This window comes from Pelodiscus sinensis, chromosome 2 (genome assembly GCF_049634645.1).
Source record: "Pelodiscus sinensis isolate JC-2024 chromosome 2, ASM4963464v1, whole genome shotgun sequence".
NCBI lineage: Eukaryota > Metazoa > Chordata > Testudines > Trionychidae > Pelodiscus > Pelodiscus sinensis.
This window is the reverse complement of record NC_134712.1, coordinates 243,762,593-243,786,719: the sequence shown is the minus strand read 5'-3', so window position 1 is coordinate 243,786,719 and position 24,127 is coordinate 243,762,593. Positions and strand designations below refer to the sequence as shown.

General features: G+C 46.4%; 1 protein-coding gene across 13 annotated transcripts in view; it reads right to left on the bottom strand.

Annotated features, from left to right (window-relative positions):
* KMT2C (lysine methyltransferase 2C) overlaps positions 1-24,127 on the bottom strand; it is a 354,350-nt gene that overhangs the window by 274,636 nt on the left and 55,587 nt on the right. For all 13 annotated transcript variants that reach the window (XM_075922783.1, XM_075922788.1, XM_075922785.1 and 10 more), the window contains one exon: positions 623-711. In XM_075922783.1, the coding sequence (XP_075778898.1) occupies positions 623-711 (89 nt within the window). The remainder of the gene's footprint in view (positions 1-622; positions 712-24,127) is intronic.

Genomic DNA, 24,127 nt, shown 5'->3' with positions numbered 1-24,127 from the left:
GCTACAAAATCCTGCCTGGTAATCACAGCCTAAACAGATTTCCAAGAACTACATACATGAAGCTAAGAAAGCTGTGCAAATTCTTCATCATACCCATTCATTTATATGTTTTAATTCATCTCTGTTTTGGTCTTCAGACTAGAAATCCTCCAGGGATTACATCTTTTCTATATCTGTCCCGCACCCAGCACAATGGGGTCTGACTCCTGATTAAGGCCTTTGGGTACTACCTCAATGTAAATATTTACAACAGGACTAGAAAATTGATCTGTTTCCCCCAAACAGCATCAGAGAGCACTAACATTGGCCATCCCTGTGGTATAATTTCCTTAGTTAACTATTACTGTAGGGCAACGAATAACATTGTATTTTAGCATATAATACACAAATGACTGCTACTGTATTTTATTTCTGTTAGAGAGTGGTAGAACTACCAAAAGAACATTTAAAATTTCCCTTTAGACTATTCTTAAAAGGTAGAAAATGCAGTCTTCCGTTTTTATAAACACCTGTTTCATGGTGTCATATTAAAGCAAGAGATTATTTTCCTGCATAACTACATGCACACACCTCTAAAAGAGAAATGACAAGATGACAATGCTGATAGTGTATGTCTCCTTACCTGTTTCCACAGTGTTTTCTGTTTCTGCTGCCTCCAACCCATCCATGCTGTCTTCATCCTCCACTGCAGTTTTTCCTCTACTCCGAGGCCTAAAAATATAAGGACACATTGTGAACAAACACATCTTTTCAGTTTAAATGCATCTAGGATCATAATCATTTTATGGTGATTGAGTCATTGAATTCTAGATAAGCTAGTGATGATAAGTCCAGCAATCATTTATGAAATTAGATGACAGTCCTACCTACACTTTTGTGTGCTGATGGACAGAGTATTATACCATTAAAGTTAACATGGAACTCTTTAATCAGCGACCAGCTCATAAGAATTTGTAATTACTATTAACAGAATCATTCGGTAATTCACATCTTTTGAACAGACAATAGGCCACTGGCATGACTACAAGGGAAAAGTGTTTTGTTAGATCTTCACATTTTTCACTATGCCAAAGGCAACTGGAACCTGATCCAAAATTTGTGCGTTAACAAATCTTACATCCTATACACAGACAAAGATCCATAAAAAGCAGGCCAGAAGATAAAAATTAATTCCAGAGAATATGACCTTATCATTGGAAAAACCAAACTGAACAATAACTAAAGAAGAAGAATTTTGCTACTGGAACAATAGTCCTAAAAACGTTTGTTGACATATTACTTTTAAAATTAAATATTGGAGTGGGTCAGAAATTCTTACAGGAAGCAAATATTTTAGTGATAGAAAATGCCAATCTGAAACAAAAACATTCAACAGAAACTGCAGGCAGAAAGCAGATAGTTTTTTTGAGGACTGCATCCTCTTTAGCCACTTGCTCTGATCTCTTCTTTGACTGAGCCGTTGATCAGTGGATCTCATCTTCTATGATGCCTCTGATGAGCAAGTAAACTAATCCTTGATTGGCAGAGCTGATTACAGATGTCACATAAAAAGCTGCCAGCTGCAGGAGCTGTATGTTCCTTTCGGATCCTACGCTTTTCCTGCAATGCCTGGATACGCTGACACTCAAAGCAATTAAGAACCTGTACAATGGTTTGTTGCCAGGACAAGAGTTTGGGAGATATGCCACATTACTTCATATTGGCCTTTAAGATGTCTTTATAGAGCTTATATTGACCACTGATAGAGCACTTTCCATGAGCAAGCTGGCCATAAAAGACCATCTTTGGTATCCGTGTATCATCCATCCTCATAACATGACCAATCCAGCGAAACTGTTTGTTCATAAGCATTGTTTCCACGCCCATGACACCACACAGTTTAAGAACCTCCGTATCAGGAATTTTGTCCCACCAGTTCACATGGGCAATCTTCCTCAGACAATGCATATGGAACTGATCGAGCTTCAAAACATGGCGACGATATATTGTCCATGACTCCGAGCCATACAACAGGACATTCAGGACAACTCCCTGATAAACTGCTATCTTGGTGTGGAGTTTACAGTGAACCCTCGCTACTTCGCGGTTCGACCATCGCGGATTCACGACTTCGCGGACTTTTTTCATTACATTATGTATATACGTGAATCCGCGATGGTCGAACCGCGAAGTAGCGAGGGTTCACTGTACTGTGAACATAAAATTGATCCTTACCAAAACTTTAAAAAGCCTCGGGGGAAGCCGGCGGGGGGGCATCCCAGGCGCGCCTGGGCTGCTCCCCCGCCGGAGCCCCTCCGCGGCTTTCAAAGCCTCGGGGGAAGCCGGCGGGGGGGCATCCCAGGCGCGCCTGGGCTGCTCCCCCGCCGGAGCCCCTCCGCGGCTTTCAAAGCCTCGGGGGAAGCCGGCGGGGGGGCATCCCAGGCGCGCCTGGGCTGCTCCCCCGCCGGAGCCCCTCCGCGGCTTTCAAAGCCTCGGGGGAAGCCGGCGGGGGGGCATCCCAGGCGCGCCTGGGCTGTTCCCCCGCCGGAGCCCCTCCGCGGCTTTCAAAGCCTCGGGGGAAGCCGGCGGGGGGGCATCCCAGGCGCGCCTGGGCTGCTCCCCCGCCGGAGCCCCTCCGCGGCTTTCAAAGCCTCGGGGGAAGCCGGCGGGGGGGCATCCCAGGCGCGCCTGGGCTGCTCCCCCGCCGGAGCCCCTCCGCGGCTTTCAAAGCCTCGGGGGAAGCCGGCGGGGGGGCATCCCAGGCGCGCCTGGGCTGCTCCCCCGCCGGAGCCCCTCCGCGGCTTTCAAAGCCTCGGGGGAAGCCGGCGGGGGGGCATCCCAGGCGCGCCTGGGCTGCTCCCCCGCCGGAGCCCCTCCGCGGCTTTCAAAGCCTCGGGGGAAGCCGGCGGGGGGGCATCCCAGGCGCGCCTGGGCTGCTCCCCCGCCGGAGCCCCTCCGCGGCTTTCAAAGCCTCGGGGGAAGCCGGCGGGGGGGCATCCCAGGCGCGCCTGGGCTGTTCCCCCGCCGGAGCCCCTCCGCGGCTTTCAAAGCCTCGGGGGAAGCCGGCGGGGGGGCATCCCAGGCGCGCCTGGGCTGTTCCCCCGCCGGAGCCCCTCCGCGGCTTTCAAAGCCTCGGGGGAAGCCGGCGGGGGGGCATCCCAGGCGCGCCTGGGCTGCTCCCCCGCCGGAGCCCCTCCGCGGCTTTCAAAGCCTCGGGGGAAGCCGGCGGGGGGGCATCCCAGGCGCGCCTGGGCTGTTCCCCCGCCGGAGCCCCTCCGCGGCTTTCAAAGCCTCGGGGGAAGCCGGCGGGGGAGCAGCCCAGGCGCGCCTGGGATGCCCCCCGGCCGGCTTCCCCCGAGGCTTTGAAAGCCGCGGAGGGGCTCCGGCGGGGGAGCAGCCCAGGCGCGCCTGGGATGCCCCCCCGCCGGCTTCCCCCGAGGCTTTGAAAGCCGCGGAGGGGCTCCGGCGGGGGAGCAGCCCAGGCGCGCCTGGGATGCCCCCCGGCCGGCTTCCCCCGAGGCTTTGAGGATCCTACTTCGCGGATTTTCATCTATCGCGGTCGGGTTTGGAACCTATCTACCGCGATAAACGAGGGTTCACTGTAATACCATAGTCATTCCATAGGCATTTGGTCAGTTTTCCAAAGGCAGCGCTGGCTTTCGCTAGTCAAGCAGATACATCATGATCCACATTTATGCTAGAGGACAGTACACTTCCCAGGTAGCAGAACTTGTCAACAGCCTTAAGGACTGTACCAGCAGCAGTAATCACTGGAGTGCCGGGCTCTTTCCAGACAGTCTGAGACATAACTTCTGTCTTCTTGAGGCTCACTGTGAATCCAAAACAGTGAGCAGAAGTAACAAAGCGATCAAAAAGCTCCTGTGCATCCTTCACTGAATGAGCCAGCAATGCACAGTCATCGGCAAACAGAAAGTCACAAATAGTTGTAGTAACCACTTTAGTGTGAGCCTGGAGTCTCTGGAGATTGAAAATACTGCCATCTGTTCGAAACCCAACATGCAGTCCTTAAAAGCAACTAACAGCATCATTGAAAAGTAGATGTTGAACAAGAGAGGAGCAAGGACACATCCTTACTTTGTTCCGTTTGATATTTCAAAAGATGCCGATGTGTCTCCATTGTCAAGGACACAACCAAGCATCCCATCATGTAGAGCCCGAACAATGTTGATACATTTTTCAGGACAACCAATTCTTCCAAGTACTTTCCAGAGCCCATTCCTGTTGACCGTGTCAAACGCTTTGGTCAAATCAATGAAAATCACAATTTCCTGCCGGTGGGCTGATGGGAAGCCAGAAGCCTGTAAGCTATGGGAACCCCTGATTCCAGACTCTTCAGCAGCTCACCTGCTGGGCTCCTGCATAGTGAAGCTGTAAGGACTTCCCAGCAGGGAGCCTATCCCTCAGTCAGGGACCACACAGCTTCCAGTGTTTCTAGCTAAGAGGTAGCCCACCTATGCCAGGGAACCCAGAGCTTTCCATTCCATAGATAATTTTGACATTTTTAATTTTTATTCCAAATTGGAATGAAATCAAAATTTCTCAATATTGAAATTCTCCATAGAAAGGACCTACTCGTCTCTACACAACTCTATTAAGTCAAAATAATCAGACTGAAATACTCTCTCTGTACTAAACCAACTGCGCAGTCCAAAGGGAATGTTCCAACCTGCACCACCTCAGATGCTCAAGAACTAAGACAATGGGTGCAGAATTTGAACAGAATTATTTTAGTGAATGCTCTGTTGAGTAGACTGCTGAAGCAAAACATTTCATACCAGAAAGGTAAGTGTCTCATAGTAAGGCAATCTCTCTGGTCACATTAGAACAGTATTGGCTATATGGAGGAACAGAGGGATTAAAATGGAGACAGAAATAGTCTGAAGTCCATGTCAACATTTCATTCATCTTTCAGTCTTGCTGCATCAGACACAATGAAAAGCAAAGGAGTTTTGTAAAAAGCAGTCTTTACTTTTGAGTTTCTTCACTTTGTTTTTGTTTGGTTCACAATAAGAAGGGGAAAGTCCAAAACACGCACATGGCAGAACCACTATTTCAATTTAAAATAAAAAAATAAGTCAGTCAGTCTTATTACTCAAAATGTTAGCTATTATGATAATAGTGCCCAAAGGACGGTACAAATTAACCTCCCAGGAAGCAGGAAGTCTGTGAAACTGGATTGGGTCAGTAATTGTATTCCCTGAGAAGCTACTGACTTAAATTTAGCTACTTGATAAAAGCATTGTGTGTGTGTGTGTGTGTGTGTGTGTGTGTGTGTGTGTGTGTGTGTGTGTGTGTGTGTGTGTGTGTGTGTGTGTGTGTAAGGATGTTTACATGGACTCTCTGGCTGGATGGTACAATTTTGGATTCCCCCCCCCTTTCAAATTATTAGTCCCAAATTTTGATTATCTTTAGATAGCTGCCTATAAAAACAGAGATTTTGGACACCATTTTCATATTATTTAAATGATGTTCAAGTTTTTTTTTTAAGAAAAATGAATGAAATGTAGCCTTTATACATTATTGGGAGGGGAATACAAGTGTTGATTTATACCTCATCTACGCTCCCTCTGTATAACACAGTTAAATTCTAAATCTGACAAAAGCTATTCAACTGATTCCAGCAACGACATTAACTAGAATTAACTATGTTACTTTAAAGAGGGAAGAGGAGGAATCACTTTTCCAAACTGGCATCCTTTTGGTATATTTAAAAAAAAAATCAAAATTTTTTAATACAGTCCTGAACTGAACAGACCGCAATCCAGGAATTGAGCTGAATACAGCTTCTCATCCTGCCCTCAAATGTTTTATCCATGTGGCCTAAAGATGGACAGTTACTGGAGGAAGATACATAGCCTTGTGGGAGTAGAGAGAAGACTACATTTTCTTTAGCCACTTGTTCTTCAGCCCTCCGTAGAGTAAGGATGTAAAAGACTAGTTGACTATCCGATAAGTATTTGCTTATCGGATAGTATTTTGACTAGTCCACTAGTCGATATCTCCCAACACCACTCTTTGCTGCCTCTTTGAGAGAGAGGCAGCAAAAGGGGGGGGGGGGGGCAGGAAGGGGTACTTCAAAGTGGCATTTCAAAGAGGCAGCTGCAGCACATCTGATCCACGGATTAGCTGTGCGGCGGGCTACCCCTTTAAAATGCCGCCTCTACGCCTTTCAAAGGGGCCTCCGTGGAGCCCGAGGTCAGCTGGACTCCCCAGCTGATCCCAGGCTCCCAGCATCATTTCCCCAGAACCTGGGATCAGCTGGGCACTGATCCCAGGTTCCGGAGAAATGCCACAGGGAGCCCAGGATCAGCTGGGGAGTCCCCAGCTGCCCTCAGATTCCACGGTTGCCCCTCTGAAAGGTGCACGGGCAGCAGTTTCAAAGGTGAAGCCACTGAACAGCTGATCTCAGCTGTGTGGTGCTGCCCTTTTAGAAGCGCCCCCTCTGCACATTTCAAAGACACAGTGGAGCCTGGGGTAAGCTGGGAACTCCCCAGGTGATCCCGGGATCTATGCGGCACTTCCCCAGAACCTGGGTCAGCTGGGGAGTCCCCTGCTGACCCTGGGCTCCATGGCTTTGAAATGCACAAGAACCCCTCACTGGGGACTCGTATGCATTTCAAAGCAGGCACACCGCGCGCAGCCTGGAGTCAGCGGGACTTCCTACTGACCCCGGGCTGTATGCAGAGTTCTGCATTCCTCCTTTGAAATGTACAAGAGCCCCCATTGGGGCTCTTGTACATTTCAAAGAAGGAATGCAGAAGTGCCTATCGACTAGTCGAAGGAAATTCCATCGACTAATCGACTAGTCAATTAACCGCATTTTAACATCCTTACTGTAGAGCTCCATTACAGTTTTCTAAAGGTATGTCTACACTTCAGTTAAACCCCACGGCTAACCCTATCTATGCTGCAATTAAACAGCCTCACAGTTAGAGCCCAAGTAGGCCGATATGGGCCAGTAGCAGATTTTTAATTGCAGTGTAGACCCTAACTGGGGGTCGAGCAGGGAGGAAGCATAGTTATCTAATAGAACACATTTGGCAGCACTCTATTCCCTCCCAAAGAAAAAAAAATCTAGACAAGTAAACTGTTAATAGGCTCATAATAATTAGACTATTAAAGACATGTGGAGAAGAACAAAACCTTATGTTTTAATGTTACCTTCTTTGCAGTTCTCTCTATGTATATAACCTAGACACTTGGCACTCCCCATGCTCACATTCAACAAGCAGACTAGAGGCATCTGATATTTATATAACATGTGATGTGTTTCTAGCTGATATCACTAGATGTGATTTATAAAAAGCACCAAAAAAGGTACTCAACAGCAGCCACATAATAAAGGGTAGTAGTTAGAGCTATTACCAAGTTACTTTTCTACCTACCTCCTAGCAATAATACAACTTAAGTCATGGCTCTAGGCAGCAAAAGAGAACAGTGTTTTCCAACTTTTCAAAACAACTGATCAAAAAAATGTTTTCCCCACATAACTATTTTCCACACTACCACTTTGTCTGGAATAGCTCACTGAGTAGTTGAAAATATTCCCTATATTTATTTATTTCACAAGGTATACAAAATTGTGAATTTGTTATAGACACAGGTATACAGGAATAAACAAAACATTAAGGACATGCCCTATACATGTTAAAGGCTTTATTTCAGCACCAGGGTTCACTGTTTAAACCGTGTCATCACATCTTAGCGACTTATTAACATTAGCAAAATCAGAGGTTTGAACTAATTAAACATAATTGCTTCTTTTCTGTGGGAAAACATATCCACATCTGTTTTTATACAGTTCTCCTGTCTGTGCATATCCTACAAAAGGCCTTCCAAATAAAGTTAGGTTTTAGCACTTAATACTATCAGAAGAGAGGCTATAACACTGTATTATGATATAAAGAACAATAAATGTCTCTGCTAATTTTTAAAGAAAGAGCTAAAAAACTCAAAACTTGTGACAATAACAGTGTTTCAAACAATATATAAGAGAACTCAATGGTTAAAAATCTATATAAACAAAAAATCTAAAACTGATGTTTATTTTTCATTAATTTGTATACAAGCTTTGATTATCTTGTTACACAAGCTTCTGGCTGGTTTGAAGAAAGTTCATTCAAGTACCAAACCTACTACTGTAAGCTTTCCTTTTGATTATTCAGTTAAACTTTTAATGAAGTTAATATTTCAGGACTTCATGCACCACTACAGAACATTAAGAAATGCATAATAGATAATAAGTGCTTTGAAGGCACATAGTATTTTACACTGCTCAATGAATTTGTTTCTATTTCCTTGAATTACTAACATAATGAGAACTAAAACTGGTTTTATAGAGGCTCATTCTGAATTCAGCAATAGCTCATGCAGTGCTTTTCAGATAATTAAATAAAAAGAAAACTGAATCCAAATATTGGCTTATCAGCTATTCTTTCTGAAAATTAGCCATGTGATTTTTAACTATAAGGATAAACGTCAGTACTGGAAAGAAAAAGCAAGCTTGGTTAACAGATTGTCTGAGTAACTGCAGTGTCTTCAAATATCTGACTGTATTATGAGCACCAAGTCTGCCTGGTTATGTGGATCTTTAACCCTCACCCATCTAGCCAAAAAATGAATAAAAGTGTTGCTAAGTAAATTCAGACTCTTCATAGCATACATTATTCAAAAAAAAAAATGCTTGTACCTAGCACCTCCTTTACAAAGTGTACATGAACATTTTAATATATTTTAACCTGTTATTAACTAGAGATGGAACAAAGCTGCAGAGGTTGGATCTCAGCCTCCCCTAATTTAAGGGTTTTAAACCAATATTCAATTCAGGCCTACCTGAACAGGAAACAATACCAGGTTAGAGGGAATTAAATAGAACTAAAAACATGAACATGATTAATTATATACAAAACCTCTATGCTACACTCGAGTTAACGTTGGTCTATCTACCATACATTTGAGAGAGCATGTCTGTCTGTGTGTCCATGTGTTCAAGAACTCCCCCTAAACAGTAAGACCACCAAATTAAATATACAACTTCCTCTTATAACAACTTAAAAGAAAGGTCAGGGTTTGGTTATTCCAGGAAAATGTGATGGTCCTGAAATGGGATTGCTTCTCGTAAAATTATACAGAAAAGAGACAGAATCACCTCACATGTGGAAAGGAGCTGGCTAGGGGTGCTCTGCCTCCTCCCGTCCCAGACTGCCCCAGCCTTAAGCCTCTTACCCCCCAGGCACCAGGGAAGCTCTCTGAAAACTTCCACGCAATGTGCAGCGGCGGTCAAAAAGGCAAACAGGATGCTAGGAATTATTAAGAAAGGGATAGAAAATAAGACCCAGAATATCTTATTGCCCCTGTATAAAACTATGGTACGCCCACATCTTGAATCCTGTGTACAGATGTGGTCTCCTCACCTCAAAAAAAGATATTTTGGCCTTGAAAAGGGTTCAGAAAAGGGCAACTAAAATGATTAGGGGTTTGGAACGGGTCCCATATGAGAAGAGGTTAAAGCGACTGGGACGTTTCAGTTTAGAAAAGAGGAGACTGAGGGGGGATATGATAGAGGTATATAAAATCATGAGTGGTGTAGAGAGGGCCGATAAAGAAAAGTTATTTATAGTTCCCTAAACAGAAGAACTAGAGGACACCAAATGAAATTAATGGGTAGCAGGTTTAAAACTAATAAAAGAAAGTTCTTCTTCACACAGCTTGTAGTCAACCTGTGGAACTCCTTGCCAGAGGAGGCTGTGAAGGCTAGGACTATAATAGAGTTTAAAGAGAAGCGAGATAATTTCATGGAGGTTAGGTCCATAAAAGGCTATTTGCCAGGGGATAAAATGGTGTCCTTGGCCTCTGTTTGTCAGAGGCTGGAGAGGGATGGCAGGAGACAAATCGCTTGATCATTGTCTTCAGTCCACCCTCTCTGGGGCACCTGGTGCTGGCCACTGTCGGCAGACAGGATATTGGGCTAGATGGACCTTTGGTCTGACCCAGTACGGCCATTTCATATGGAACATTGCTGGCTCTCTACCTGAAGAAGGGAAAGGGTAGAGTTTGCGACATTCCTCACTCTGGCTGGGGAATACAGGAGGGAAACGAACCTGGACCTGCCCCAGTCAAAAGACATGTACCTCTCCCCTGGCTGTACCAGCTGGGGCTGCAGCAGCCATAAAGAGGCACTTCTCACCTGGCCCCAAACTGCTGCAGTGAGACAGGTCTGGGCTAGTCCTCTCTCCCTGGGGCAGCCTCCATATTGAACCACTCATCCCCAGAGCAATGGTTTAAATGAAGCATGGATATTTTCATTTTTATTTTCCAAATAAAATTAACTGTGTTAAGGACCTGAGCAATGCTCGATAAGTCTTCTAATACATAATAAATAAGGCTACGATTTTGTCATGGGACATAGGTTGTTGGTTGTGTGTAGAGAGCAGCTGCAGATGGTAGAATACTGCATCTGGAGAAATAAGTATTGATGGGTATTGATGGGTGGGACTGCATCATAATGAAGGCTCAGAATGATCAGTGGAGACTGAAGAACTTTTGGATACACAAGGCCACATTTGTGCATCCACATGTCAAGTTTGCCTTAGCCCATCAGTGCAAGCTCAGCAATCTGAGACATGCATTGACGGTGGAGAAGCGAGTGGCAATTGCACTAGATTCCTACCAATCAGAGGGAAGTCAGTTTGGAGCTGGAAAAGCCACTGAAGAAGCCACTGTCACACAAATGTGCAAGTCCAAGTGTGTAATGGCTTCCTATTATGCAAGACTAACTCTTGGCAGACTGCAGGACATACAACCATGGGATTCCCAAACTGTGGGAGGATGACAGACAGCACATACCCATATTCTGACACTAGGCCACTTTGTCTCAGAGCAGAACAAAAAAAAGGGGCAGGTTTCCTATGGTTTTGTAAGCACTGATGGATCGCTGGGGACATATCACTGATATCAACATTGACTGGTTAGAAAAGGTACATGATGCTTATACCTTTAAGACCAGAGGACTGTTCAGAAAACTACAACCAGTGACTTTCTTTTCCAACCAGTGGATTATCATTGGTGACATTGAAATGCCAGTGTTAATTTGGGGGATCCAGCCTACCCCCTGCTTCCCTGGATCATAAAGCTATACATAAGCAACCTTGGCAGCACCAAGGAAAAATTCAATTACCAGTTCAGCAAGTGCAGAATGACAGCTGAATGTGGTTTTGGTAGACTTCAAGGACGCTGGCATTATTTACTCACAAGATTAGATCTAAGTGAAAAACAAATCGCAATGGTTATAGCTGCCTCCTATGTCCAGCTTCTCTTCTTTTTTCACTCCTTCTGGCTGTTCATGCCAATGGCCTGTGGTTCATTCTAGGGATGTAATAGTATAGTCGATTAACCAATTAACCGATAAGCAAAAGCTTAACGATTAATGCTATAGACTACACGCATTCCCCCCCTCCCACCCCCACCAATACATTTTGCAAAATTTAGCAAAATGGCCAGGAACCCAGCTTAGTCCTGGCTTGCGCCAGGTCTGAGTCCTATCCCTGCTACAGCTCTGCATTTAAAGTGTATTAGGAGCCAGGCAGGCAGCCTGGCTCAATTCCAGCTCGTGCCGGATCTGGAAGCTCAGACCCCGCCCACTCCCCGGACAGAGGCTACTGTCACACTGCACTGCTGCCTCTATAGCAGAAGAAACAGGAATCCGGTTCATGAGGAGAGCTGGTTTTTAAACTAGCGGCCCTAATGTACCAGCTCCTACCTAGCACCCCACAATGCTGCCTCTGATGCAGAGGCAGCAGCGCGGAGGGGTAGAGGGCTCCTCAAGAGTGGGGACAGAGCGCATTGGCTGCCAGCCCCACCCCTAGGGACTATAGAATAGTCAAGTAACCAATGAGAATTCATGAGGTTGTTCAACTATTCAATTAACCAATATTTAACATCCCTCATTCAATCTGCTTGGTGGTACCTGTGGCAGTGTGCAGGTGGGGCAGGAGTGTCTCTTTGCCAAACATGTTATGCACTGAAATTTTCAGTGGCTACACATTCACAAATACATGCTTTTTAACATCTCTAAATTCTATTCATATTCACATAATGCTTAATTAGTTTCAAATACTCTTTGGCCTATTACATTTTTTAAATAATCCAATCTCTCAAACATCTTCTTTCTTCAATTTATGTATTCAAAACTCCTAGTTTTGTCATAAAAAAAGAAAAAGTACGAAATAGTAACAGTATAACCCACTGATAGGATTTCAACATATAAATTTAACTTTTCCCTTCTAACATATTGGTTGTAACCCTATTATTAGAATACTGAATATTTCCTCTGTACATGTAAGGAGAGCGAGCTTCTTCACAGAACTACAGCTTCTTTAAATTACAATAAATATTTTTAAAATAGAATTAGATCTAAAAAACTAGTGGACTTTTAGTAATGACCATAAGATTCAGATTTTTGAAGGGTGATACTCAAGAGAAATGAAATCAAACTGTAGACTGACTCAAAGATACTTATACTGATGCAAGAAATTCTTTAGCCTTAAATTTCAAAGTATCTCAGTTTTTGATACAATATATTCTTTGATGTAAACACTAGCTCAATATTTAACACTTTCTCCCTGACTCTGTAAATAACTGAGAAATTTTCAAATTACTTTCCACCCCCTCTAAATTTTAAATTTTCAGTGCAACAATTTAAGAAAGAATCAAATTGATCAACTCTATTTTCACCACATGAACTGCAGAAAAAAGTACTCTAATGACACTTTAAATGACACAGATTAAGATGGCGAAAAGTTGAAGAAATCAGCAGAGCTCACTGTTTCACTTACAGTAATAGTCAAAGCCAGGAGCAGCAGGGAATGAAATGGACACGCAAGGATCCTCTGGGCATTGCTAAACACTCCCTGCCAGGTGTTCTAAAAGATTTTATACTCCATCAATTGCTGCCTTTCCTGTATTATTTTTTTCCTTTTCAGAAATATTGCTAAAGATTAAATTCACCCAACAGCTGGACATAAGACCTGACCACAACTTACTTTTAGCCACCAAATAGCAGCCTTTGCACTGGACCTTTATAAAAGGAGGTGAGTTTTAATTTTTAGCCCTTACTGAGCAGACATGGCGTTTAGATATGAGCACAACCCCAGAGCCACAGCTATGATGGAACAATCCCTGCATGTAGCTATGCTGGCACTACTCTGTTGCACGGACGTAGCCCAAACTGAAAGAGAGGGTTTTCCTATGAGCATAGCATCATCACCTCCCCAAGCAAGGGTAGCAATGTTAACAAAAGACACCATTAAAAAAAACACAATAAGAGAACAAAAAGAGTGCCACCGTGGCTTACCAACCAAGTAAAAGAAGCAGAGAGATATACAAAGGCATCGTTTAAAAAGTGGAAGTTAAATCCCAGTGAGGAAAACAAAAAGGAGTATAAGCTCTGTCAAATGAAGTGTAAAAATATAATTAGGAAAGCCAAAAAGGAATTTGAAGAACAGCTAGCCAAAAACCAAAAAGTAATTACAAAAAAATGTTTTAAGTACATCAGAAGCAGGAAGCCTGCTAACCAATCAGTATGGACACTGGATGACTGTGATGTTAAAGAAACACTCAAGGACAATAAGGTCACTGCAGAGAAACTAAATGATTTTTTTTTGCATCAGTCTTCACATCTGAGGGACATTCCCAAACCTTAGCCATTTTTTGTAGCTTCAGAGGGGTAGCTGAGTTAGTCTAACAGGAAAAACTTCAACAACAACAACAACAAATGGTCTGGTAGCACTTTATAGACTAACAAAACATGTAGATGATATCATGAGCTTTCGTGGGCACAGCCCACTTCTTCAGATGACTTCAAATGGAGTTATGAGTTTGGGATATGAAAACTCAAAATAAATAGGAGAGGGGAAGAAGAGGGGGGAGAGAAAGAAAAAGGGAGAGGGGTGGAAGACAGAACATCATTAATTATCTGGAGAAGGGGTACTTAAACCTAAGCAGATAAATGTCATTCAGGTATTACTAGACTATTTGATGTTAAAGTTTTTCCATTTTTTGTAGGTGACAAATCTGAGAAAAATGTCCCAGATTAAGTGTCATTATAGAAGGTTTTGGAACAAACTGATAAACTAAACAGTAATAAGCCATTGGGACCAGAGAGCATTCACCCAAAAGTTCTGAAAGAACTCGTATGTGAAAGTGTTCACTTTTTTTGATTGTATCCTTTTGGTATATATGGTCATGCCAAATTTCTTCCACAATTTGATCTGAGGAAGTGGGTCTGGCCCACAAAAGCTCATCACCTAATAAACCACCTTGTTAGTCTTTAAAGTGCTGCATAGTCCTGTCTTTTGTTTCAGCAAGATGAGACTAATACGGCTACATCTCTATTACTATTCTGCAGAACTATTAACTGTGACTTGTAACTAGGGATGTTACGTATCGTGTAATTGAATAGTCATGTAAATGCATGACCATCTTAGTGGTTACACAACTATTTGATAATCCCTGAGGGCAGGATTTATCAGAGGCAGCAGAGGGTGGGGAAGGGGCAGGATACAGAGCCGGGGGGGGGGGGGGGGGGGAGGTGCATGCAGTTGACAAGATTATCTGATAAGCCTAGGCTTATTGGTTTATCATGTATTCGTCTACACGCTGACATCCCTAGTCGTAACCTATTCTTTAAATCATCTTCTATACCAAATGACTGGAGGATAGCTAATATGATCACAATTTTAAAAAAAGGCTATACAGGGGATCCTGGAAATTTAGAGTCCAATATGTCTAACTTCAGTACTGGGCAAACTGATTGAAACTAGAGCAGTGGTTCTCAAACTTTTCGGCCCGTGGACCACCTGGCTCAATGTAAGCCTTTCCGTAGACCACCAGCTGCTAATGGAAACTCACCATTAATTTCATAATTACACCCGAGCTATTTTGCTAGTGTTGCAGCTAGGGAGGATGATTTAATTTATATTAAACAGAATAAGTGTTTTAACTTTCTCATGTTAGTTTATCAAACTTCATTTTAAATACAAGTAAAATATTAATTTATGTCCAACACAAAGGTTTCCATGTTTCTTTATTTATGGCAGGGGTGGAGAACCTCTCTTGTGTTGGGGGTCACTGAATCAAAGAAAAATCAGCTGGGGACCACGCAAGTGAGAAGGAAAAAAATCTCCTCCAAAACCCCCAACCCTCACTGATGTGGCCCCCAACTGAGACACTTCACTCCTCTGGTGCTCCTTTAGGGTCTGTGGTGGACACAAAAATGAGGGGTTCGGTGTGTGGGACAGGGCTGCCAGTGAGAGGGATAGACATGGGGTGCAGGACCTGGGAGGCAGGTGTGCAGAATAAGGATATTAAGGACTACTTGAGTCAACTGGTCGACCCCCCCCTTGCTGCCTCTATCAGATAGAGTCAGCAATAGGATGGGGGAGAGAGAGGGTACTTCAAAGGGGTAACACCGCGTGGAGGCCAGGGTGAGCTGGGGACTCCCTAACTGACCCCCGAGCTCCCTGAAGCATTTCTGCAGAACCCAGAGTCAGCTAGGGAGTTTCTAGCTGATCCCAGGATCAGTGCAGCGCTGCCGCTTTGAAATGCTGAGCAAAGCCAAGGGGAATCCAGTGAATATAGTGTACTTAGCTTAAGAGCCTTTGGTGAGGGACCTTGTTAAAGGCTTTTTGGAAATCTAAGTAAGCTATAATGGGATACGAGAGAAAGTCCTCTCATGAATTGATAATTAGTTAAAAAATAGGAAACAAAGGGTACAAATAGTTTTCAGAATGGAGAGAGAAACTAGTGGCATCCTCTCAGAAGTTCATACTGGGACCAATTATTCAGCATATTTATAAATGATCACGTGAGCTAGGTAAGCAGTAGGGTGGCAAAATTTGCAGAGGACACAAAATTACTCACAATAGTTAAGACCAAAACAGACTGTGAAGAGCTTCAAAAGGATCTCACAAAACCAGGTGACTGCGCAACAAAATGGCAGATGAATGTTAATGTTGATAAATACTGCAAAACATAATCCCAACTATACATATAAAATGATGGGGACTAATTTAGCAGTTACCACGCAAGAGAGAGATCTTGGAGTCATTGTGGATAGTTCTCTGAAAACATCCACTTAATGAACAGCAGCAGCCAAAAAAGCAAACAATGTTAGAAATCATTACAAAAGGGATAGAGAATTAGACAGAGACTATCCTATTGCATTTATATAAATCCACAGTATACCCACATCTTGAATCTGCGTGCAGATGTGGTCGCCTTATCTCAAAAAAGATATCTTGGCACCAGAAAAATTTCAGAAAAGTTCAACAAAAATTATTAGGGGTATGGAATGGCTTCCATGTGACGAGAGATTAATAAGTCTGGGACTTTTCAGCTTGGAGAGAGACAACTACAGGGAGACATGATAGAGGTCTATAAAATCATGACTGGTGTGGAAAAATATGAAAGTTATTTACTTGCTGCCATAACATAAGAAATTGGGGTCACCAAATGAAACTAATAAGTAACAGGTTTCAAACAAACAAAAGGAAGTATTTATTCACACAGTGCACAGTCAACCTATAGAATGGGCAATAGGAGGTGAATCACTTGACAATTAGCTGTTTGTGACGGGCCGTCACTGACCCGGGGACGAGACAACCGGAGCCCCCGCCGGCAGGGGGCAGACGGCGGGGCTAGAATCCCCCAGGGCTCCCCCAACGCGAGCCGGAGGGGGCGGAGGACCGGCGTGCTGCCACCACGCCTGCGCCAGCGGCGCAAACGCGGCCCATCTCCCGAGGCCCCGCACAGAGAGAGCGGGGCGGGGGGGGGGGGCGGGTGCCCAGAAGAGACGAACGCTGGGACGCGCCCAGAAGGGGCGGGCCCCAGGCGGCGGCCGGCATGGCGGGCCGGTTCAAAAGGGCCCGCCGCCAGCGTGGCAGAGGACAGACTCCTCGCAGCAGCGGAGGAGTAGCCCCCGCCGCAGCACGGATCCGGATCGACACACCGCCCAGCTGTCGGCCCGGCGCTGGTCCCGTGGCCTCCGAGACAGCCATTGCCCCCGGAGGTCGGTCAGCCCCTCCTCAGACGGCGGACGAACCCCGCCGCGCCGGACCAGGAGGGAACGGGACAGCCGGGAGCGGACCGTACCCAGGCAATCTACCCTGGAGACTTCACCCGGACGTCGTGAGCCTCGGACTACAGAACCAGGGTAGGTTCGGGGACGCGGGGCGTCACCGGCAGGAGGCACCCGCAGGGAGGAAGGAGCCCGGGGTAGGGCGCTTTTGGCGGCCGTGGGTGGACGGGTTACGAAGGGAGTGATCCCCCGTCCACCGCGTCGGGGCACCAGTAGTCCCCGGCACTTAGGGCCCCGGGCTGGGACCCAGAGAGAGGGTGGGACCGGGTCCCCCTCCCTCGCCTAGGGGAGCATCCCGCTCCTAACAACTATAACAGAGTCAAAGGGCGAGCCGGAACCCCGAGAGGGGGGAAGGCTCGAACTAGGGGCGCTGGCCCCATCCCGCAGAGACAGGTAACTAACTTGGGGATCGCTGACCCCCCCCCTTTCCGCTGTGGAGGGGGTGATCGCACCCGAGGGCGCGGACCTCAGAGCGGAGACCCAGGGCCCGGCCAAGGACCGGAGGAGGACGAAAGGGTCCGCAGACCCTCCCTCTCGGTGGTAGAGGGGGTGATCGCACCCCAAACCCCTCACACTGTTCTACTGATTCCTTCTAAAGCACCTGGCATTGACCACTGTCAGAAGAAAAGATATTGGGCTAGACGGATCTTTGGTCTGACCAAATATGACCATTGTTAAAGTCTTAAACATTATTTTGTCACCATAGCTGCGTTCACCTGGGGTTAGGTCAGTAAAACTATGTTGCTATGGAGTATTTTTCACAACTCTGAAAAATATAACTACATCAACCTACATTTTAAGTGTAGACTAGGGATGTTAAAATGCATTTCCTTAAGTAGCCATGTAATTAAGTAACCGAAACTTTTAACATTTACACACCGGGGAAGGTGGGGAGAGAAACAGTCAATTCCCTACGAGCCGGTGCACACATGGAGACAGCTTTTTAGCCGGTTCCCCACACGTAATGGATCTTACCTGCACCCCAACACACAGGCAACAGCGGGGGAGGGGAGCGGGGGAGAAGGGCAGCAGAGGTTGCTACCCAGGAACCAGTGCACGTGAGGAGCTGGACTGAAGCCTGCATGTAATTGTGAATGTTAACCTATGAGCTCAGGTTCATTAGTTAACCATGTACACGGTTACACTTTCACATCCCTAGGGAAGACCTGGCCTTAGAAGCACAAGTGTGTGGTATTTTAATACACACACCCATCTTCCCACTCCAACTTAACCCTAACTAATAAAGATATACTAATCCGTGTTCTCACCTTTCATGAATTTATGTTAAGCCTCACAATATTTCGTATTCTTTCTTAAAAGCCCAACTTACAAGTCCTGCTATTATGGGAGAATTTCTGCTTTTATTTAATAAAAGTAGACTTCCAAGCATGGTTGTAGCATAAAATTTGAGGTTCTGAAACCAAAAGGCAAAATTTAAAAATTCATAATTTTTTTTAAATCATATTTATAATACAAATATAATTTCTGGATGCTCAAAGCTAGCAATATTGTATTAATGCCAAAAAGGAAGTTACTTATCTATAACTGAAGGTTCTTCCAGATGTGTGGCCCTTATTCAGATTCAAAACATGGGTACCATTTGCCAGAAGGATTTTCTAGTGGCATCTGTTGGTCCACATGTGTATCATCAGACCCCCTCGTATTTACAGCTGAGACAATAATAGACTGTGCGGGTTAACACTGCTTCAGTATCCCTCTTATCACTGAGCAACCTAGTCTGTGGCAGAGGAGGTGGACGACAGGCACTGAAAGCCAAACAGGAACCACACATCTTGAAGATCTCTACAAAACTAGGAATGTTAAAATTAGATTAATCAACTAATCGAATACTAATTCGAGCACTATTTCATTTAGTCGATAAGGGCGCTGCCACTTTGAAATGTAGCAAGAACCTGCCTGGCTGTAGCTACATTTCAAAGGAGGAAGTGCCACGCAGTGTTATGCCTTTGAAATGTACAAGCACCCCTGCAGGGGATCTTGTGCACTTCAAAGATTGAAATGCCATGTGGAGCCCGGGGGCAGCAGGAGACCCTGAGTCCCCTGCTAACCCTAGGCTCTACCTGGTACTTCTGCCTTGAAATGTGCAAGAGCCCCAGAGGGAATTCTTGTACATTTTAAAGGTGGAATGCTGCTGCTGCTGCGCCCCGCCCCCTTCCATGGAGGTGGAGGGAACCGGCTTTTAAGCTGGCTCCCCCTCAAGCACCTCCTCCTGGTCCCCCCCTCTCCTTGCTGCGGGGGGGGGGGTGTGAAGCAACTAGTCGATTAGTGTGTTGACTATCCAATAAGCTTTTGCATTTTGCTTTTGCTTATCGGATAGTCGACCAGTCGCTTACATCCCTATACTAACCTCCTCCTCTTCAAGTGATGGTCCCTTCATGGATTCTAAATGCGGGTGAGTAGAAAGCAGTGATCAGAATGGAAGTGGGTGCAAGGTTTAGCAAACTAGTATAGTTTTTAGTACAGCGTAGCCTACAGAAGCATCTGAAGCTAAGTTGACGGTGTAAGAGAACACAATTATGCGTAGAGAGTGCCACGTGGAAGCACAAATATCCAGCTATGAGACACTCATGAGGCAGGCAGATATCTCTTGGTACACTTGCACAGAGTGCACCAGGACTCCTCCTGTTGGCAGTATGTTGGTGAGCGTCTAACATTTGTGGGTGCACCTGGAGAAAATCCATTTGAAGCTTCACTGAGAGGAGAAGGCTTGTCTCTTGCATTTTCTACAAAGGGTATCAGTAATGACCAAAAGGAACAAGTTCACTGGGGGAAGAATGCCACTGCATGGCGAGATTCAAGGAGTGTAGCTGTTGGTCTATGTGGAAGGCATGGGATTTGGGAAACAAAACAGGGAAGTGGAGGCAATGATTTAGGTGGAATTCTGGACACTGACTTAGGTTTGAATTTTGGCTGCAGTCACAAGGAAACCTTATCTTTGTGGAAGATGGTGTTTGGGGCATCTGACATCATGGCCTCCAGTTCATTGCTCTATCCAGCTGAGATGAGATGACCACAAAGAAGATCACTTTCATGTGAAAACATGTTGCCAGGTTCCACAAAGGTGTGGGCTTGAGAACTGGCAGGAGAGTACTGAACAGACCTTTAAGGAAATGATAGTGGTAGGGTATACGAATGTTGAGATGATGAGTGTTGGGTGGGAAAGACACTAAGCATTGCCAGGGGATCCATATGGAGCAGAGGGTCAGGCTCAACATTTTAAGCTTGAGAAGGTAGTCAAGGGTGATAGATATGAATATCACCCGCAGTGGGTGTTGATGGTGGTGGGGCCATGAAGTAAAGCACTTCTACTTTGCCTAGAAGCAAGCCGTGGTGGATGCACCTCCTGCTTTGTGTAAGGATATATCTCACCAGGGAGAAGCATGCCATGTCTATCCTTAAGCTGCATCCAGAAACCAAATCAGCGAGGTGAAGAGAGCCCAGAGCCACCTGGGACCATCCCTATCTTGCTTGAAGAGGTCCTAGAACGTGTGGAGGTGGGAAGGAGTGTTACTAGAGATTTGCAGGTCTGATCAAATACTGATGGGGCTAGGACAGAGCTAGAAATACTACTGTAGCTTGGAATCAGCGAATTTTGTATAGGACTTCTGGAAGCAGGGGAAAGGATAGTGTAGGTTGTCTGCCCAAAGGAGAGGTGAGTCCTCCCCCAGGACTCCTCTGAAGCAATAAAGGAGCAGTTTGTAGCTCTTGCGGGTTGCAAAGTGGCACCCAACTTGCAGAAGAGGAATTATAGTGTGGCATCATGCAACTCCCACTCATGGTTCAAATAGACAGCCCTGCTAAGCACATCTGCCAGAGACTTTTGAGTGCCTGGGAGGTAAATGGCCTGAAGCATGAAATGGTATTTTATTCCCCAGTTCCAAAGGTGGATGGATTGGGAACAGCAAGAGGGAGACTTGGTGATGCCTTGCTTCTTGATTTAAATTACTGCTGTGATGTTGTGGGAGAGTAGTTATGTGTGACAGGCTGTAGCGGGCTCCCACCCCGCCACAGCGCCACCCGCCATCGGCTCAGGGAATTAGATCTGCCGGCAGGGTGGCGGGATTCCTTTCAGGACACTGCCCTCCGGCAATGCCCACAACAGCCTGAGCTCCTCCCCCTTCCGGGAGTGCGTGATAGGCCGGTAGGCCTTCAGGAGGCAGTACCCCCGTCTCCGGCATGGGGTGATACGCCTGTCCCACTGCACTACCGTGCCTTACAATAGTTCAGGGCAGCGAGTTTATTCCCGGCCTTGCTTTAATCCCGGCAGGCAGGTCGGGATTAAAAGGCAATAGTTTGCGTGCCCAGCCTTGCTTCAGGCCCAGGCCGCTGGGGAATTAGTTCAACAACCAGAAGTTTGTAGAAGCTCCTAGTTCCGGAGCGAGGCCGGTAGTGCACCCGCAGCAGCGGGGAGGGAGAGACTGCCACCTGACAAGTGGGTGGCGGGGGGGAAGGGGGAGAGGGCGCGCAGGCCTACCCACTACACTGCGCCCCGGCCCAGGGGCCCTGGATGCAGCCGTGCAGCTGCAACTGGCTCAGCAGGGCTCCTGCCCGCAACTTGCTGGCCGAGGGCTGCACTCAGCCCATGCTATCCCCTGGGCCACTTCTCATCTCCCCCTTTCCCGGTACCTGTACCTCCCGCAGGTCCGCCAGGGAGTCGAGAGCGGTGTTGTCCCAGCAGGGTCCGGGTGGCCCGATCCAGGGGTCAAGAGGTTGGAGCTCTACAACGGCCCGCGGGCTCGTCCGGGCCCGGGGTTCTGGCAACCATCGGGGTTCCAGTTGGTCCACCGGCTCGGGCCAGTCCTCTGGGTCCGCGGGTAGTTGTGCGGGCTGGCTTGCCCAGGCCTCTGTAAACCTGGCAGGGAAGCCTGGGCTGGCCTTCAGGAAGGTGGCTGAGGGAGGCCTAGGCCAGGTCTCAGCCTCCCCAGACAGCAGCTCTGGACAGGGCTCCGTCTCCTTCAGAGGCTCGGCTCTGACTGAGCTCCCCAGCGGCCTTCTTATACTCCTAGCCCCGCCCTTTAGCTTCCGGTCAGGTGAGAGGGCGAGGCTAGGCTGGGCCCAAAATAGCTCTCAGAGGGGTTCCTCCAGCTCCGGCTCAGTGGGTGGCCACTCCACCCCACTACGCAGGCGTAGAAGAGGAGGAGGAATGCCTAGCTTGCAAAACTGACGGTCCTCTCTGGATACTGACCTTTCATAACATGCAGATGCCTGGGCTGTGTGACAGTCCAAGTGGGCTCTCCAGCTCACAAGGAAGGAGTTCGTGATGATGGGCATTGTGGAGTAGAAGATGTAAAGGGGGTACCAACCATGATCTTGGAAGAGTCAACCATATGAAGGACACCAGAATGGTGTGGGGAGTAGGGGCCTACTGTCCAATTGGTCCTGTCTGGTCTGTAAACTAAAAGGATCCATATCTGTAAGCAATGCATGTGATGTCACTAAAGTACAGGCTACCATATGTCCGAGGAGGGAGAGAAAGTGGCCAACGATGGTACAAGGGTTCTGCCATACATGTGCAATCATGGAATTCAGCATGACAAAGCATTCATCATGGCACAAGCCTTCCTCCCAGTAGATACCAATGCTCCTGTAAAGTTGATCATCTGAATAGCTACAAGCATAGACATATTTCTTCTTGATGCAAATACTGAGAGAACTGAAGAAACCATGAGAACTTAGGTCAACCTAGATGAGGGCTTGCTGGCACAGTGCAATGAAGAGCCAGTTAAGGGAATACAAAATAGCCAAGGCAGAGTATATGTGCTGTTATAACAACAAAAGACTTCAGTAAAGATTCACGGCGCCATTGCCATGCTGAAGGGGAGGGGTCAGAACTGACAACGGTGAATTAGACAAATTTCTGGGGGGCTGGGTGAATTTTGATGTAACAACAGATATCCTTCCTGTCAAGAGCTGTGAACCAAGCTCTGTGGGGGAAGGAAGGTGAGAATCAACAATAACCATATGGAGTTTGGCTTTCCTGATAAAGGTGTTGAGCACCCAAAGGTCCACAATGAAGCCCTGTCCTCCACCATTCTGTGGAATGAGGAATTATAGGGAAGCGTGACAGGGTCTAAGGCACCTTTGAAGAGAAAAGTATTGGTTTCTTGTTGGAGGATGCATTGGTGGGATGTGTCCACATGGAAAATCATGAGCAATGAGGTGGAAAGAATAAAAATTCTGTGGCGTGTCCCTCATGGATGATCTCCAGTAGCCGGTAGTCAGTAGTGATCTGGACCCAATTATGGGGCAAGGATCATAAGCAGGGGAGTATTGTAGCATGTGGCATGAGTCTGGACTCCAAGATGGAGCAGAGAAAAAACAAGGGCTCCAACTCTAAGAGGCCCTTGGGCTCCAAGGAATAGTTCCAGGAAGGGTGGCACTACCAGTACCCAAGAGCCACAGAATGGCAATGGGATGACTCACCTTGGTGGAAGCAGCAATGGTTTGTCTGCTGTAGAAGGGAGGAGGTAGTGTGTACAAGTGCAGAGAGGAGTATGTCCTGTGAGTACAGGAAGAGCAGCTCCTCTGTCCATATCAGCACTTCCAGGTGCCCAGAAGTTGAATGCATTGTTTGCGACAATCCCAAGGGTCCGTGTGTCTTCATCAGAGTCAATAGGATGGGTGATGCATGCGCCAGTGTGGGTACCAGGGCAGGCAGTGATGCCCTTGTATCTTGCTTCCACTTTGCCTTACCCTCTGCTCTGGGAAGCATGGGCAATGGTCTAGCCATGCACAACTTCTCACCCAACTTCTGTGAACATGGACAACAACTGATCATTGTGGTCTCAGTAACAGCCCGTAATAGATTTGAAGGTCCCCTCTCAATCTTCTTTTGTCAAGATAAAACATGTCCAGTGTTTTAAAAATTTCCTCACGGGTCAGGTTTTGAAAGCCTCTGTCATCATTTTTGTTGCTCTATCCAATTTGTCCACTTATTTTCTAAAGCATGGCACCCAGAACTGAACACAGTAC